The sequence below is a fragment of the Halichoeres trimaculatus genome, unplaced genomic scaffold, assembly GCF_033239565.1.
Source record: "Halichoeres trimaculatus isolate MK-OKI-2021-1 unplaced genomic scaffold, fHalTri1.1 fHalTri1_scaffold_8, whole genome shotgun sequence".
Lineage (NCBI taxonomy): Eukaryota > Metazoa > Chordata > Actinopteri > Labriformes > Labridae > Halichoeres > Halichoeres trimaculatus.
In genome coordinates, this window is record NW_027437186.1 from 4,630,441 (window position 1) to 4,649,362 (window position 18,922).

The 18,922-nt window shown below is 41.8% G+C and overlaps 1 protein-coding gene across 3 annotated transcripts in view; it reads right to left on the reverse strand.

Annotated features, from left to right (window-relative positions):
* Positions 1-13,948: 13,948 nt before the first annotated feature.
* Positions 13,949-18,922, reverse strand: part of LOC141795622 (NACHT, LRR and PYD domains-containing protein 12-like) — a 42,261-nt gene continuing 37,287 nt past the window's right edge. For all 3 annotated transcript variants that reach the window (XM_074676583.1, XM_074676584.1, XM_074676585.1), the window contains 4 exons: positions 17,641-17,900; positions 16,577-16,699; positions 16,300-16,441; positions 13,949-14,646 (listed from right to left, as the gene is read on the reverse strand). In XM_074676583.1, coding sequence (XP_074532684.1) covers positions 14,330-14,646; positions 16,300-16,441; positions 16,577-16,699; positions 17,641-17,900 — 842 coding nt within the window. In that variant the 3' untranslated portion in view covers positions 13,949-14,329. The remainder of the gene's footprint in view (positions 14,647-16,299; positions 16,442-16,576; positions 16,700-17,640; positions 17,901-18,922) is intronic.

Sequence of the window (18,922 nt, forward strand, 5' to 3'; positions counted from 1 at the left end):
ACTTTTTTAGGTACGCCTTAGTACAACTCTAGATCAGTCGAAAAGTCTCTAAAGTTGTAGCGGTGCTCTCTGTGTCTCATTATGCTGACTAATGAGATCATGCTTTTTTTAAAACAGATGATTCACAGTGATGTAAGCAATAAATGTTGCAATAAAAAATCATTATAGAAGCATCAACAAAAGGCTTTTAAACTCTCATAAGCTGTTTTTTTTCCAGAAGTTTTGATTTTGAGGTTTCTCACAAAAGTGCAATGGAAACACCTTTCCTCCGCTGTTAGTTTTGTCTTCAGTGCAGATGTCGGTGTTAAGACCGTCGGTAAAGCCATCAGGAAGGCTGTGAGCCGGTCAGAGTGCAGCAGGTAGGAGGGGCAGTGTGTGTGTGTGTGTGTGTGTGTGTGTGTGTGTGTGTGTGTGTGTGTGTGTGTGAGAATAAGAGAGTAGGCGAGCTGGAGATGATTATTTTCATTCAATGTTTTGTCCGTGCCTGCTTTGTGTTGGGGTGGTCAAAGCCGATGACCAGCGAATAAAAACACAAGTGTTCACAAATTGGCCTCAATGCCCAGATGGTCGCTTTGTATTGTTTCTGTCAAGCTGTTCACAACTTTAGTCTTGATGGAAACACCAACAAGGTGCAACTGTACTTTATCAAAACTTCATTTTTATTTTGCAAAAAGTTGTAATGGAAATGGAGTTTATGTGTGTATGTTACTATGTGTGTGTCCAATTAAAAGCATGCCAATGTTTATTTTCTGAAATGAACTCATGCACAAAACCAAACATCCTTTTTTCAGTCTATGTTTCAGCCATGTGTGGGCAGCTCAGTGAACTCTGCTTAAAATTCCCTTTTACTGTCTATGGTCACATTAAAACTGATCTTTTACTGCCATCAGCAGAAACAAAAGCAGTTTGGTTCGGTTCTTCTCAGTAAGGCGTGCTTTTTGAGGCGTTTCCACTGACTTATGCTGGGACAGATCCCCAAATAAGCGAGACGAGCCGTCCCACTTTCTGGGACCCTTTCGTATGGGTGCCAGACTGAACCAATCCGTTATCAAAAGGCGGAGCTACGACACTGAAGAACGCTGATTGGTCATTAGAATCGTCATTTTCAGTGAAGAACGACACAAACCCCTGCCATGTTTGATCTTCGGATGACTTTTGAAGAAAAATAGACTTCTTTGGACAATGAGTGGACGACTGGACGCTCCTTGGACAACTGCTGAGGTCCAGACCTTCCACAGCATCATTGGCGAGGAGGCCATGCAGAGGGAATTGGACGGTGCCGTGAGGAACGAGAAGGTGTTCCGGCTCGTCTCCGAGCGTATGGCAGCTGTGGGGCTCGTGAGGACTCCGGCGCAGTGCCGGTCGAAATGCAAGAAACTCTGTGCCGAGTACCGGAAAATAAAGGATCACAAAAGCCGGAGTGGTGTGCAGGGGAAGAACTGGAGATGGTTTAACGACTGAACTATCTCTTTATGTTCAAGCTTTATTTGCACACTTATGGTTTTTAAGCCTTGTGTTTATTTTTTGACTTGCGTTTTTGTCTAATACATAGCTACATTGATAAATGATACTAAAGAGCTAGATGAACCATCCTCCAAACAATGAGACATCATTCTCTGAACTTGCTTTGTGTTCTTGTTCCAGTTTAATTGCTGATGTCCCTGCAGGCCATCCTAACTCATTTACCATAGGGCTAGTGTTACAAAGCACACAACTATGTTTCTTTAAGCTACGCTTACTTTAACAACTTTGAGCAAACTGAGAAAAGGAAATTACTATTTGAAGGTTCAAAAATATTATTTTCCATGAGCAGGTTTTGCTGTGTGTCCTGTCACTTGATCTTGAAAATTCATGGTATTAACTTTTAAAAGCTTAGACTAAGCTAGATTTTGATTTGTGTTCATCCAATTCATCTGAAAACATGTGCTGGACTATCAGAAAACTATGTCAATTTACAGGGGATCAGGCTTAACCATACCAAACCGTGCCAAACCGTACTGAACTGAACCGGACTACTTGGTGGAAACGCGTCAACTGTCTCCCGCAATGCACAGTGCTTAAGTTGTTCCTCCTCTTTTTCTTCTTTTGTTTTGTTTGGGGTTGCACTCTAAGGGGCTCTGACAACTGGTAGGCTCTCATTTAGCATTACAAACCTCTGGTCTGGTCAAATAAAAGGATCTGAATCCTCTGGGACAGTTGAGACCTGGACTGTGTTAAAGGGTCTGCAGGGAAACTGACTCAGGATCGGTGTTGGAAGATATTTGACCTCTGATCTCTTCATCCTTATGATTCACTTCAGGTCATCAACAGTTGATAATCAAAAATACCTGAGCCAAGTTGGTCATGGCAGTCAGACTGGTTCAGACACGTCCTGCATTTTTTCCCTGTTGCTGAGACTCAGATTAAAGTCAAGCTGCTGCTGACTCTACTCCACAAACACAAACTGTAAAATCTGAACAAACAGATCAATGTCTTTAAAACCACTGCTCTTTCTCTCACAGAGAAACTCTACAACGTGTTTCAAACAACAAATCAGCATTCAGAAACATTTCTACAGTTCAGCAGTGATCCAGCAGCATGTGAGTTAAGTGATCCTGATCATCAAACGTACAGGTTTCTCTGAAGGATTCTCACCTGTTGAAGTGAGTTCAGCTCAGCTGACAGACACTTTCCACCTTCACGTGTGAGGGGAGAAGAAGCTGCTGCTTTGTTCCTCCTCAGTCCTGGAGTCTGTGTGTGTTTGATCTGTCACATCCTCATAACTCCAGAGTGACGTCAGAACTTGGCTAACCTCTGGCAGAAACCCAGTCAGTGGGTGCGTCTCCACGCTCCGAAGTTCCATACTTCCTTGCGTCATGGTCCCTCCTACTAGAGATGCAAGAGAGAGGTGCAAGGAAATAAAAAGAAGGAAGAGAAAATTAGGAGATTCGTTTAAGGAGAAATGAGACGTCCTTTGCTCTGGAGCATCACGTAAAACAATTTCAACAATGATGTCTTTCAGCTGATGGGACTGCTGTCCACATCTCGTTTATTCACACGTCCTTTTTGAAAATCTGCAGAAAATCAACCGTTTGCTCTAGCTCAATTCTTTAAAAAACAGATCATTCTACACTCTTTACTGCTTTAAACAAGCTCTGAATGATTGATATCTGTCCAGTATTTAAATCTGAAGAATTCTTTGAAAATTTGCTTCCATCTTCCTGGTGTCATGTTTCAGCTTGGGGCTGCTCTGCATCAACGAGCAACAGTTTGTGTGTTCAGAGCATGTAAAACTGAAAATACTTCACTCTTCTTGATCCAAGACTTGAATTAAGTGTTTTGTACATAGTTCCTCACACTTTTTAGCCTTTAGCCCTGGTTCTCCTGACCTCATAGAAGTATAGAAGTTCATATTGCAGTAAAAAATTAAGTCCACATCGAGTAAAAATGCGACAGAAGCAAAAACAGTCCTAAAAATCAAATCAGCTTATCTTAGGTGCAGGACTGTGTAGATTTTGTAAAGATAGAACCATAACACTTTTTTAATATGTTCCTTATGCCTCAGGGTACCTAAAAATGTGTTGTATATATTCCCACCTTATTTTTTTTTTTTTTTAAATTTTAATCTTTTAATGTAATTTTAATGTCCTGGAATTCAAATTCTTTATTTTGGGGCCTTAAGCAGATATGAGATTAAAATGTGATTAATAAGATTAATTAATTAAAAATCCTGTAATTCATTAGATCAATTTTTTTAATCGCCTGACAGCACTAATATATATATATATATATATATATATATATATATATATATATATATATATATATATATATATATATATATATAAGTACAAAACTAAGAGACAGTTACACAGCTGGCTTATCCATTCAGAATACTATTAATCCACCTGCACTCCTGGTTTGTCAACGCCAAATAGCAGAATCTTTGGTGATATACTGTATACTCTATATAAAATTAAAGACTAAAACAGAGAAATATGGGAAATCACGGGTAAATCTTGGGTGGCATACATTTATTTTGTCTCTTTTTCTTCATCTTTTCTCTCCCTCTTTTCTTTGAATTAAATGAAATGAGAGAACCAGATATATACTCAGTATCAGATGTTAAGGCTGTTTATTGTTTAATTGTAAGATGTGCATCAAACTTCCAGCTGCCGTCAGGTTAACTTTCCATTATGACAAACAGCTTTAATCTGACATCAGATGTGACGGGACAGTTAATATAGATACAAATGTATATGCTGGTTCAGACGGTAACATTAAATAGTGATTGCTGTGATTGTTTATTGCATTAAAATGTGCCTGACACTCTGGAAACCTGCCTCTGAGGCTTTGTTGACATGTGCGCACATGTGCGCCTGTCACCAAATTACAGCTGCAGAGGGTGCACTACGCTTTACGCTGTGAATAGACCAGGTTGGAGCTGGTGAACTTTCAGCGCACTTTCTGCTCTGTTTTTGGCATGAAATTATCACTGCACCAACATGAATATGCCAACATCTCCCCCTGGTGCGCCGTCAACTCCCCCTGACGCAGACGGTTTACCAAATTGTCAAATTGGCAGCGCACGGCGGTGCGCCACACGAAATTAACACTGCGCAGGGTGCGCCAGGCTCGCGCCTCCTGAGCTGCGCCATGAAATTAGAGCCCAAGCAGTCTCTGGGGGATGTTGTTCTTCCTGAGCACCCTCAGGAGGTGCAGTCTCTGCTGGGCCTTCTTTAGTAGCTCAGAGGTGTTCACAGTCCAGGTCAGGTCCTTCTTTAAGTGGACCCCAAGAAAGCGGAAGTCCTCTACCTTCTCTCCACACATTCCCCGTTGATGTGTAGGGGTGGAAAGTCTGTTTCAGTCCTCCGAAAGTTGATGATCAGCTCTTTACTCTTAGCTGTGTTGAGGAGCAGGTTGTTATCTCTGCACCACCCAGTCAGTTGCTCCACCTCAGCCCTGTATGCAGACTCATCCCCCCAGAGATGAGCCCCAGTACTGTGGTGTCATCGGCAAACCTCATGATGGTGTTACTGGGGTGTGCAGAGGTACAGTCTGGTGTGTAGAGAGTATAGAGCAGAGGGCTCAGCATGCAGCCTTGGGGGGAGCCGATGCTGAGGCCGGCGAACCCAGATGTGTTGTCTCCTACCCTCACCCTCTGCCTGCAGTCCGACAGGAAGCTGTAGATCTACTTACAGATGGCTTGTGGAAGTCCAAGGCCTCCCAGTTTATCCACCAGTTTGAGAGGAAGGATGGTGTTAAACATGTAGCTTTAGTCCACATAGTACATCCGTGTGTAGGTCCCCTGCTGCTCCAGGTGGAACAGTGACATGTGGAACGCTGTGGCTACAGCATCCTCTGTTGATCTGTTCGACCTGTAGGCGAACTGGTTGGGGTCAAGACCCTTGGGAGGAGTGAGGTAATGTGACAGTGTACCAGTTTCTCAAAGCACTTCATCACCACTGGAGTGAGAGCTACTGGCCGGTAGTCATTGAGGCTGGAGATGTGTTGCTTCTTGGGCAGGGGGACAATGGTGGGGGACTTCAGGCATGGTGGAACGATGGATTGGGACAGGGACCGGTTGAAGATTCTAGTGAGCACTCCAGCCAGCTGGTCAGCACAGTCCCTCAGCACTAGTGCTGCACGATTATCGCAATCACAATCACAATGTCTATGTAACTATGTAATCGCAAAAGAGGTGCGATTGTGCAATTATTTTTAAAAAGTGTAAAAAAACGAGTGTGTTTGTGTGAGTGATGTGTGTGTGTGTGTGTGTGTGTGTGTGTGTGTGTGTGTGTGTGTGTGTGTGTGTGTGTGATTGAGTAAGAGAGCGAGCGTGAGATGACTAATCAGTCACTGTTTCTACTGGTCATGTTACTACCTGCCCCCCTGGTAGGCAGTTTAATCAGACAAGATGGAGCACAAAGAAACTCTACCTGTTATTTGGTGTTATTTTGGTTACCGGTTGAATGACACAGCAAAAAGATGTAATTTTCAAAACATGCAAAGCAAAATTGGCATAAATGTGCTCTTTTGAATACAACAAAAGAATACTGTTGTGCTGTACATTGTTGTTTGTAAACAGTAAGTTTGGGTATTTTGAGAATTATTACACAATTCAATTAAAATCCTCAGTAATCAATCTCTGCTTTTTTCTTGATTTTTCTCCATGATAACCAAGCAAGTCTGTAGACTTATGACACAAATTTTTTTATTAAATCGCAAGCACAATCACAATATTGTCCACCTAATCGCCAATCAGACCTTTTCCCCAAATCGTGCAGCACAACTCAGCACCCGTCCAGGGACACCATCGGGTCCAGCCGCCTTCCATGGGTTGACCACCCGCAGCGTGCGCCTCACATCGTGCTCCATTAGTGTGAGGCTGGAGCTGCTCTGGACCGCAGGGTGTGGTGTAGCTGCCTCCAGAGATCCTGTCTCGAAGCTGGCAAAGAAGCTGTTCAGCTCCTCTGCCAGTGAGGCTCCTCCTTCAGCAGCTCAGGTGTTGCCCTGTAGTTCATGAGGTGCTGGACCCCCTGTCACACCTGTCTGCTGTTGTTACTCTCCAGGTGGTCCTTGATCCTCCTCCCATAGGCCCCGTTTACATGACGCCGAAAACGGTCGATTCCGCAAACATTTCGTTGCGTTTTGGCCTTCCGTTTAGACGAGACCACGTTGTGTTTTCAGTGAAAACGCAAACTTTTGAAAACGCTCCCCAGAGTGGAAAGATCTGAATCCGCTCCTCCATCCAGCTTCGCGTAAACACAGAGCGGAGCGTCTCAGGGTGAAACGCTGACGTCACCGCATGCGCACTCGCAGTTTTAGGTGAAGGCTCTGCGCTCAGCCACATTTCCAGTTGAGCCAGTAGTTGGCGGTAATGTGCGTTATGGTTGGATTGCCGACCGTCTCACACAACAAAACGGCAGAAAAAGAAAGAACAGAAGAAGAGACTTCTCCTCCTGGAGTCGTATGAACGCGGATCGTTTTCACGCCGTCCTCATGTAAACGCGGGTGGCTTTTGAAAACGCAAAGGAAGAATCATTGCGGGAGTCTCCGTGTAAACGGGGCCATAGTCTCTTTTGGCCTTTCTGATGCCCCTCTTCAGGTTGGCTTTGGCTGCACTGTACGTGCATTCGTGAATGCAGACCGGTAATCAGATTTTTTGGTGGGAGTCTGTTTTATTGTGTTTTTGGTCAAGTAAAATATGGCCCCGTCTGAGCGCAGAGGAAACCGGCTGACGAGCACTTTCCAACGTTTGTTTTCTTGATTGCTGCTGTGACTTCAATTTCGTTGTACTTGTTACAACGATGACAAAGTTCTATTCTATTCTTCTATTCTATCCTCAGCTCACAGCAGTTCAGACTAGAAACATAGAAAAAGCTTGCAGTGGCGACATCAGTTTGAATTTAAGTGTTTATAATCAGTGTTTGACCTAATTTTCCTTAATGACTGTACATGTAAGTACCAGACTGGGATTTTCTTTTTATTAAGTCTTAATTCTTGAGTGTCACTAGATATTGTATCGACAAGAAGAGATAGAGAAAGAAGCCTATCATGTGTGATGAAACATTTGGTCTCCTAATCTAACCTTGCTTATGCATTATCATTACATTTTTATGACCAAATTTGAGATAGAACACTGGAATTTTCTGAGAAGTCAGAAATTAATAAAAAAAAATAAGATACAACTACGAACATACTTCTTGCAGAAAAATGATATACATCAGATGCATACAACTTATCTCGTATGAAATCCGCCTATATTCATCCTAAATTCCAAAATGGTACACAATAAATACATGCTGCAGTACCCTGACAGAGGTTGATATTTTGTCTTTTGGCTTATATGTATATCATATTCTAGTCTGTCTTTTCATCATCTAAGATAAACCACCTGAGCCTTATTGGAGGATGCGATGTCAAGGACACTGTGTGGTGCATTATGAAGCAGACCATTTCCAACAAGCTAGCTACACGAACAAAGTGGTCCAGTTTTTTGAAAGTTTAATCTGCATCAGAATGATCTGGATAGGGTTAAATCTGAAAATCTGGGATTTCAAAAGTAGAGATTTGAACATAATCCGTGTATCATTGGTTCAATAGATATTAATTATGAATCAAAATACAAAACATTTAAGAATGGTTCATTTTTATTTTTTCCTTATTGAAATGAAAACAAATCAAACTATACCATCTTTGTTTATAAAGCAATTCTAAAAACAACCACAGGTGTAAACAAAGTGCTGTACTGGTAGATAAAAATGAAAAGATAAAAACAGATAAGAAAAACAGACACATAAAAGAAAATATACTGCAAACAATTAAAAGTGAATAAAAGAAAATAAAAAGGAATAAGACAAGGCAAAGAAAGTAGGTCTTGATGAGCCAAGGGATTAAAATGGGTTATAAACAGTAAGGTGCGGTCCATGACGAGGGAGGCAGGCACCCAGCTAAAGTTGAAATTTCTATATATGTGTGTTATATGTGAGGCCTGAAACCAAAAGGTATAACACTCCCCTCTGTAGGTAGGGCCAGGTAAAGTTTCCTGTCTTTATAAGGCCAGGTGGGCGCAATCAGTGCCTCCCTTTGTCTGAATCCTGGTAGCCGTGTGGCAGGACTGCTTGTTGTGCGCAGGTAAGGGAAAACTTGGGAGAAACTCTCAAAATAACAAGATTCCAGTCTGAAACCTAATGTATTGTTGTAAATTTAGATGCTGGGAAGCTGTTAACGGATGAACTTCAACTGTAAAGTGCCTGGTAGGCTTATGTACTGTAAGGTAGGCTTTAAATGAGGATTTCCTGGTTGTCATTATAGGCTGAACACTAATAATGCCATTCATTCTCTAGGAGTTCTACAATTGCCTCCTCCCTTCCTGTTGAGCCAGAGTAGCCATCTTGTTGGTTTCCCTTAATCAGGGCCCAGATCAAGCCAGGTTATATAGCTGTGTATGGTAAAGTAGGAGGTTTATCACCCTCTGAGGTATTTTAGCTGTTTTGATTATGATTTTCACTTGTGTTTCTTTAATTTCAGATTTAATTGCCAGACTGCTGTTTTGCCTTCGTCGTCTTTGTGTTGGAGTACTCTGCTTTCTTCTGCTTGGCTCAATTTAGCCAGGCTTAGCTTTGGGCCTAAGCCAGTCTGTTAGGACTGTTTGTTTGCTTGTTGCACTACTGTACACAATTTAAATATTTGCTTTCAGGCCAATCCCTATCAGGATTCTAGTTCTCAGAGTAAAGCATTTTTCTGTCTTTTGTGTATTATTGACCTGCTTCTGTTGGAACACTTGTTGTTTTCTGTCCACATCTGAACAGTGTAGCATATGCTACCTTTTTGTAATACTGGACCAACTGATATTTTCCTGGTTTTATTCTTTTCCCTAACAGAGGCACAAGCTGTGGGGAGTACCCGTAGGGTCCACCTAGTGGTGTGCGGTGTGGTAGGTCTGGTGGTGGTCACCTGGATGCAGTGGATATTTCACAGTGTAGGTTTGTAGTGAGTATTGCAGTGCCTAATTGCAGTGGGTCCCTACAGTGAATTTGAAGTGAGTATTACGGAGCCTGATTCCAGTAAGTGTTTATAGGGCCTGTTTGTAGTGATCAGTCTCAGCTTGTCAGTTCACTGGGTGTTCTTGTGGGTGCACATAGGACCTCCCCACAGTAGGTACCCTGTCTAGGTTTTGTAATTTAATTGAAACTCCTAGCCTCTTTCTTTTTAAATAGCTAGCGTTTTTACTTATTTTTTATTAACCCTGTGGAAATAAATTATTGTTCTAACTACCTGTGTTTTCCTTTCTTTCAGGCATTTTACACTATAGAAGTACATGAACATAAACTGCTAATAATAAACTCAATTCGTGAATCAAATGCACGTCTCCGGCTTTTCCTCGAACCTCTAAATTTTGTTTAGTGTCGACACATCAAAGAAGGGGCGCTTCCAGGCCCAAAGGTCTATTGAGACCCTATGTGTATTTAAGGGTGTGTCTGGTCATATATATATATATGGTGCACTGCTCACATTTGCTAATACAAACTGTTACTGGCCAGCCTTGCCCCTTTAATGCAGTGACAGTCTGTGCTGTGTGTGTGTGTGTGTGTGTGTGTGCGTGCGCGTGTGAGTGACATAGCAGAAAGAGAGACGGTCTGTGTGCATGCATGGTGTGTGTGGGGCAGGGGTACATTATTTTGGTCTTTGTTTCCTCAATAAATGTGGGGTTGTGCACAAGGTGCACCTTTTTTTCCTCCTCTTTAGTCTTTTCCCTCACTTTGATCCGGACTCCTAGACACCGGTTACCAGCAACAAGCCAAGTAAATAAATGTTAATCAGCTTTCCCATCTACGGTTCAGAGACAGACTGAAGCCCGGAGTTAACAAGACGAAATGCCAATTAAAACCCGAAACATACGTTCACCTGCATTTCTACAGGATTTACATCACAGGAGAAAGAGAAAAATATGAACAATAATAACCGTATGTCAACAACACAAGAACACAGGCCAGGCACCTCCGGTATACTGTCAAACGTCTGCACTAACAAACTATTGCGAGACCTCAAAGCGGGTGCGGTATTGCAACCTGCAGGGGCAGAGAAGCGCTGTGCCTCATCGATGCCCACGTTAATCAGTGTGAGACCTTAGTACGCATGCACGAACCTGCAAAACGTTGTGATTTCAAGTAAACAGTCTCTCTCTCTCTCTCTGAGTCTCTGCCTCTGACGCACATTACAAGCATGAAGCCAGCACAAAACCCTGTCCGTCCCCTCTGTTAGCCTCCCTCTTATTGACAAATAAGCAACTTCCTTTTTAAATTTTTAATTATGACAAATTGTATACGAACAACTGAAAAAAAATATTTTTATAAAAAAAAACTATATATTTTTTTCTTGATAGCCTAGGTGAGGCACTACCTCCCCTGACCGCACACCACTGGTTATAAAGCACTATTTAAAAGTGGACGGTGAAGGGGCCTCTTTAATGTGGAAGACTGTTCCAAATCCAGGGGGCAACATTAGAGAAGCCCCTGCCCCCTCTGAGCTTCTTCCTGGGGATCGGTACCTGCAGGGGCATCTGGTTGTCTGACCTGAGGGATTGAGAGGGTGGGTAGGGGTGAAGAAGCTCAGAGAGGTAAGGCGGGGCAAGACCATTTAAACATTTAGAAACAAACATAAGAATTTAAAATCAATTCTGATGCCACGGCCACACCGGACGCAAATTCTTGAATTTAAACACCCGTCACGCCTGTAACGCACCATGTGAACGCCTGAGTCTGGACTATTTTAACAAGCTGAGGGGCTGACGTACGTCACTGTGCTGACGGAGTAGAGAGCCTGCTCATTTAAAGGCGGAGAGCTCAAAAGAGCATCTGAAAAAAAAAAGAGTTTTGGTTTCAAAAGCATGACAGGAGAGTGTGTGAAAGCCAATCAAGGCCTGCTGCCTCTCCCTGGTAATCCACCTCCACTGGCCCTGCCTGGCTGTTCCCTGCGACCTCATCTTCAACCCCCCAACTCATGTTCCCTGAGGTGTCCCTTAAGGAAATGAAGGGGTCAAGGAAAGGGAGGACCTCAGAGAACTTCCATCTTTATCCTGGCTACCATGCCCTGCTTCTTTTTTTCTCCTCTCTGTCAGGCTCATCTTTTACGACGAAACTCCACTGAGCAAAACACAGTCAGATTCAGTGATGACCCGCGCAGGCAAATCCAGATCCAGCTGCAGATGAGAGAGCAGGGACTGACTCTCCAACATAAAGTGCATTGCAGTAACCCAATCGTGATGAAATAAAAGCACAGATTACTGTTTCAGAGTGCTGCCAGGACAGAAGAGATTTGACCTTTGCCAACCGCCTTAGGTGACAAAAATAAGACTGAACAGTTTTAATTTGTCTGTCTAGTTTAAAATCATTGTCCAATTAAAAACCCAGATTGGTAACTGATGTTTTAAAATATAATGTTAGGGGTAATGAAGGTCAGGCTCTCACCTTGTCTCGCAACTCTAACCCCCAAGGAAGGAGAGGTAATTAAGTTGTCCAAACATCAGGTCTCTGCTAAAGTGGTTTCCTCCAGAGGTTTGCTTCATCCCTTCCTCTAATGTCCATAAAACCATAAAAAATTGAGACATCGCTGTAAATAAGAAGACTTTTAGTTGATACCTAGTTGACATGTGAAACTGTGCAAACATCCTTCTTTCTAGGAGAGTCCGTGATTTCTGACATCCTGCATCTAGCATGTTGTGACCCTTGACCTTTCTCTCAGAGAACGAGCAAAAGAAGGAATGCCAGGAGGGGATCTTTTCCCCCTCCCTGTGTCTCTGAACCTGAGTCTGAACTCACATAGAAGACTAAGGACACCACAGAAATGAAGTTTTTACACTGAAACTTACATTTATATCTTCACCTTTGTAAACATGTACTGTGTAACGACCATCATTGATAATGTGTGTGTGAAAACTGCTGTTTTGGAAACATATTTGAATGTAACATCTTGATTTTTATTATACTGGGATCTTAAAGAGAAAAACCTGTCATGTTTAGTCTTGATGTTAAGCATAGATGATGAGAAATGTGATTTTGACTATTACATGTGTGAATCTCTTGACAGTACAAAGTTATAGTTAGTTAGTGGTCTCTGGGATAGTTTGATCCACGTGCGAGGAAAGCTGAGATGTGAGGGGCGTCAGCCTAAAGTGACCTCACAGACTTGGCGGGAAAAGATGGATAAAGCTCCACACTGGGGTGTGGATGACAGCTCTTCTCTCTGCTCTTCAATCTTCACTCTTTGATCACCAACTGTGCTCTCAGCATGTCTTCGCACCCTGCACTGCACCTTCCAGCTCCAGACTCCTCACAGGCCCCAGACTCTGCAGCCCAAGATGCATCCAGTCATCCATCGGTGCCTACATCTCTGCCTGAAGCAAACAGCTGATCTGCGGGATTCCCTTGCGCTCTGAGATCTCAGGGTGGGTTAGGTGAATGGGTTAGGTGGGGGGTTTATGTAATGTATTACATTTATTTTAGTCTATTGTGATCAGTATCACTTTTTATTCCTGCATTTATCCTTTCATATCTTTCACCTGTTCATTTATTCATGCACATATTTCTTCTTTTAGTTAGTAAATAAACTTTTCATATATAAAGAAATTGCTTTCTGTCTTTGTGTGGTTGAAGTTAACGGCCTCTGTACACCAGTCAAAAGAACTCACAAGTAATTGATGTAGCGGCCTTTTGATATCAAGACTTGATAATGAAGATAATTCGTTGAATTATTAAATTACAGAATTCTTTACAGTAAAATTTTCTAAAGTTTCCCTGTTGTCTCTAAAATTGGGTGGTGCCCCGACTTAAATCCAAACTCACATACTGTAAGTTTGGATGTCTTTTTGAAAGTTATACTTTCGCTCCGGTGGAATGCTGGCATTCTGCTGTTAACAAATTAATTACTCATTATTAAACTACACAGGTATCAAAAAAGTGTGAATTTGGAAGATTGTATTTAATCTGACTCAGCTCTCTCAGCATATAAACCTGATCAGTCAGTCAATGTCGCTCCTTTTCCTCTCTCACTCATAAAACCCCCAAGATACTTCAACTCCTCCACTGGGGGCAAAGACTCTCCTGACCCAGAGTGGGCAGTCCACCCTTTTCCTGCTGCAAACCAAGGCCTCAGACTTAGAGGTGCTGATCTTCATCCAGACTGCTTACACCTGCTGCAAACCACCCCAGTGTGAGCTAGAGGTCAGTGTTTGATGAGGCTCAGAGATGGGATCCTAGGCCCCTGAACCTGACTCCCTCTGCTGCTTGACTGAGTCCAGTAATCCTGTCTATAAAAGTAGTGAACAGAGTGGGTCAGCATTTCAATGTAAATAAAGGAAGTAAAAAGAAAATACAATAATTACAAGAAGACAAATTTAAAAGCAGTAAGGCAACAAAAAGGCCACTTCACAAAACAGTAAGTTTATTAAAGTACAGATCTGGTTTTGGTGAATACAGTGAAACACTGACAGTGACAGCTGGAGCTCCACATGTGAGCGATGAGTCGAGACTTTCAGGTGATTTAAAGAACTTTAGGATTCTGTCTTTTCAAAACACAGAGTTAAAAGATGCTTTTAGACATTCAATGTACTTTTTTGTGTTTTTCTTACAGCAAAGGTTTTTGTGGTGTGTCACATGACGTCTTAAAACAGCTAAACATCCATGTGATGCAGTCTAAGGTGTCCAAAGGTCACAGTGAGGTCTTTTCAGACTGGTTATCTTCTAGTCTGGTGATACACTTGTGAGAAACAGGTTTGATCCTCTGAAATCTTCATTGTAAGTTAAAAACAAGCCAAGTGTCACTTTAGAACAGCCAGCTGATTCACCATCTATCCCAGAGTCCATTTGTTGACCTCTGAAAGCACAAATGAAAGCTGTGGATCTATTTCCCTGAGTGCTTCATTAAAAACTGAGGAGGCCAAGGGTCCCTTTCTTCGCACGCTGTCGATCACTGCTCGTGCTTTATCAGATCTGGTTCTTAAGGCTTGGATTAAATCCATCTCTTCATAATTTATGACAGCACGATCCAGGAGTATGTCCAGGAGCTGGTTCAGAACAGGCATAGATACTCTTTCTACAAACTGGGTCCTATTCAAGAGCAGATCTGGCTCTCGGACGCTGTTCTGCAGAGGTTCTCCTCTTGGACCTTTAAAGAAAGCAGAGGACAGAATTTTTTCATTTAATTACAATCTCTAAAATATGAAAACATGACAAAATGACAAATTTATCTCCAAAGAGGTTGTGTGTTTTCTCGATCACTTCTAAACTTCCAGATCCTGCTCATCACCTACAAAGCATTCTATAACCCTGCTCCCTCAGACCTGACAGACCTCCTCCAGCGCCACTCTCCCATCTGCTCCCTCAGCTCTTCCAATGCCAACCTCCTGACCACCATCACCAGAACTGAACACGCACTGTTGGACACAGAGCCTTTTCCTCTGCTGCCCTAACCCTTTGGATCTGTGATGATCCCAGATGGCAGTACCGTTGGCTCGCGTCGTACGTGCAATGGAAGACGTGGAATATGGTGGTCTAGCCGTTTCCATCTCACACTATTTTCAATCACTGTCTTCCAACCATGTACATCAGATTCAGCGCGCTGTGTATGTGAGGTGATGGCAGTGAAGTAGCCCATTAAATCAATCCTGCAAAAGCTTCAGAGGCCTAAAATAACATACTCATTTCAGATATGTGGGTGGGACAATGATGTCATTTCTAACATGTCATCAAATTTACAATATTGAATTTGTATATGAAGTCTAATTGCCACATTAAATTTGGATATGTCTTTACATAAATGAAGACATCTACAACATTTTCACTTGTGAAAATTCAGTTTTTGATATCAGCAATTCAATTTTGACTGGTTTAAAAGAAAGTCATAGATATCCCTTTCATAACTGTTGCACCTAAAAATGTAATCACAGATATCTGGAATTACATTGTTTTAAGCAATAACTCCAGGTCAAGATATCAATAACAATATTTTGACCAGTGAGATGACATTAGACATCTATATAAATGTATGATATTTGTAATGTTAGAACAATTGTTGATATCATAAATTAACTTTTTCACTGGTAAGAATAGAATTGTTGATATCAAAAATTAACATTTTTACTTATGAGTTGTAGATATCGTCAATTACAATTAGGACATGTTAAAATGTCACCCTAAAATGAATGTTGACTTTGAATTACAACATGTAAATATTGTAAACAGACATGTGTAATTCAATCTGAATAGAAGTCAATGGCTCAACATGATGAATTGTAATTGAGTTGCAGATATCTACAATGACCACTGTAGATATCTTTAATTAGAATTGTTGCCAGTGAAAATAACATTGTGGATGTGTCAGGTTGGAATTCTAACATGTCAAAAAGCAATTACTGATATCTACAATTGCTAAATGTTAAAAGGGCTTTCTATACTCTGTCCAAGCATCCACTAATCTCATTCAAAAACCAACTCAAACCCACCTTTTCTTGACACCTTGCAAGACCTGACTGCCACCATCATAATCTACCATCATCTAATGAAAGTGTTGGAACATGCAAAGGTGAAAACTGCAGGTGACAGGTTTGGAGCTAAGGCTGTCAAAAAATGTTTTATGAACACCAGTGAAGCTTTGACTGTGCTAAATAACTGAGATGAAAGATGCTCTTAATGACAAAAAAACTGCTCCCCTCTGGTTTCTAAGTGATGACTGATGGTGTAGTTAGATCACCTATAACCTACAGGCGGATAAATGTGGTCCACACAAAGAAAAGTGAGTGAAGAGTGGTGCCTGCCTCACCTCTGAAGGACACATGACATTTCCAGATTTCTCTCCTGTCTCTGTCCTGGATACGCACAGTCACATTCTCTGGCTTTGAAGTGAGGGAAACTTCAAATGTTGGGAAGAAATTTGGTCCCCAGTCTCCAAGAAAACATGCATACTAAAAATAAATAGCAAAAGTCATTTACCTGCCCCAGAGAAATGTTGGTTCTACTCTTCTGATGATGAATACATGTTTACAGATGAAATTGTATGACAAATAATTTTTGGTTGGACGTGAATGAAATGGTCCCACCTCTGGCTGTATGTGGAAACCCTCAGGTTCACAGTGGACACTGTATTCTTGATCACAGATAAGAGGCAGATACATGTCAGAAGAGACCGTGATGTGCTTGGCATCTCCTTGTTGGGCCACCACCTACAACAAAAGTAAAGTTTGGTATATAAAGAGCTTTCCCATATTTTAAACATGAATAAAAAGTACCAAAACTTGATTATGAGACTGAGCGTCCTTATGAGATCCTTATGATCCTTCTGTGTTTGAGATGTGACGAGGTCAATGCATCTCAAACACTGGGCCTCAAACACCAAGACCTGCCCGTGCTTTACAAAATATTTTTATGTAGTTTCACAAGTTTTAACTTGGTGTTGAAAACAAATTTGGTGTTGCATGATGTCCACTTCAGTACAAACATGGTTAGTCAAAATTTACTGCCTGTTTGAAGCAGAATGTTCAAAATTAAATCATGATACTCTTACTTAAATCCCACTGGACACAGTCACATTTTTTTTTTTAACCTCCAGGACCTTTTGGAAAAGAAACATTGACATGATGTGCCACCAGGACTCCACAAGTGTGGCTGTGTGGTGGTCATCTCTTGGGGTCAGAAAAAAATTACTTGCAGTTACACTGACTGACCACTGAATAAAGCTCTAAGGAAAGGAGCAGCAGAGAGCTCTCTAGAGGCTGATATGAAGTTCAGCCATAGAAACGATTAAATTCAGGGAAGAATGACTTTAAACAGCTGAACACTGCAGTCACCACAACACACCAGAGAGTTAAACACACACACACACACACACGCACACATACGGACACACAGAGTGTGTATCATCATCTCTGTGATAGAACCTCAGAAGGTATAACCTTTATGGCCTTTAGCCTTACCTTGACCTTTTTTTGCCATTTTATTTTATTTTGTTTTGTTTATCCAATTTCTTTAATTTTAAATTTTCTTTATACTTGTTTTGTTTTGAAATGTTTTGCTGACATTTCAATGTGTCTTCCATATCTTTGTAAAGCACTGTGAATTGCCTTGCTGCTGAAATGTGCTTTATGAATAAACTTGCCTGTCTTACCTCATTCAGATCAACATTGCCCGGCAGCAGGAGCACATCAAGCACTTCGGGGTCTGGAGGGTGGAGGAACAGTTGCACTAGGCCTTTTATTTCTCTGGGAATGTTCGGAGGCAACTTCAATGAATTGAAGACTATGCCAAAGGCAGAGAGGTGAGGGGAGTCCACTATCACATGAGTGTCTGTGATCTCCAGAGGCTCCAAGAAGCTCGTTCCAACTTCACTGATGTGGGCGATGGACAACAAGCCATCAATGAGCAGAGCTGGGGAGGTAAGGGCTTTAGTGTTACTCATTGTCACATTATTTTATTTCTAAGTCTTTCTGTATCTGCTGACATCAGGAGCATCACAAGGAGCTGCCTGTCTCCTTGTTTCATACAAAGTAGGGATGTCCCAAACCCGATCCCTTGTATCGGATCAGGCTGATTTTTGCATTTTTTAAAGTATCGGTGATCGGGAATTCTAGCCAATCCTCTCAATCGATCATTCACGTTAGCCGTCATATAGCCAAAATTGCTGCTAAACCCCAACACGTCAGTAAAACCAAGCGCTATGAGTGTACCCAGCCTCATAAAGTTGATGAGAGAATGATAAAATAAGGTATGGTGCAGTGACGTAGAACAGCAGCCACACTTTGCTTTAGTACAGAACACAGGGACAAACGGCTCAAAGGACAAAAACAAACAAACACGGTACAGGGTAGTTCACTCACAAAAGAAAGACTGCTGCGCTGTTTCTGTGCTTTAATAGAACGGATAAATGTCCATGCAGAGAGGACAACAGCGTCCAAAAAGCTCTGAGAAGAAGGTGGGACGCAGGTTTATGCTATCTCAGTTATCCACCGCATGTCTTCCCGTTCAGACGCTCGGTTTATCAGCCTGCTTCAGTGAAGCTGTACAGCACAGTCCTTGGTAACATGTGAGGATGTGATGATGGCATGATCAGTTTGACAACAAAAGACTGTTTGGTGTTTCTGCAGAGCCTCGCAGCACACTAGATTGTTCCCTTGCCATGGATGGTTCAGGTCAGTTAAAGTTACTAAGTTAAATGGACTTAATAAGCTTTAACTATTGTTTTTTACTAGTCAGTATTGTTAGCACACAAAACAAAAAGACTGCTGCTTCACTTTCTCACTGCTTCAGCAAAGTTTATCTCCAAACCCAAAAATCAGATTGGGACTCGGTATCAGCTGATACACAATATAAAATAATCAGGATCGGGATCGGGTGCAAAAATGCTAATCGAGACATCCCTTATACAAAGCACTGCACATCAATACAAATCA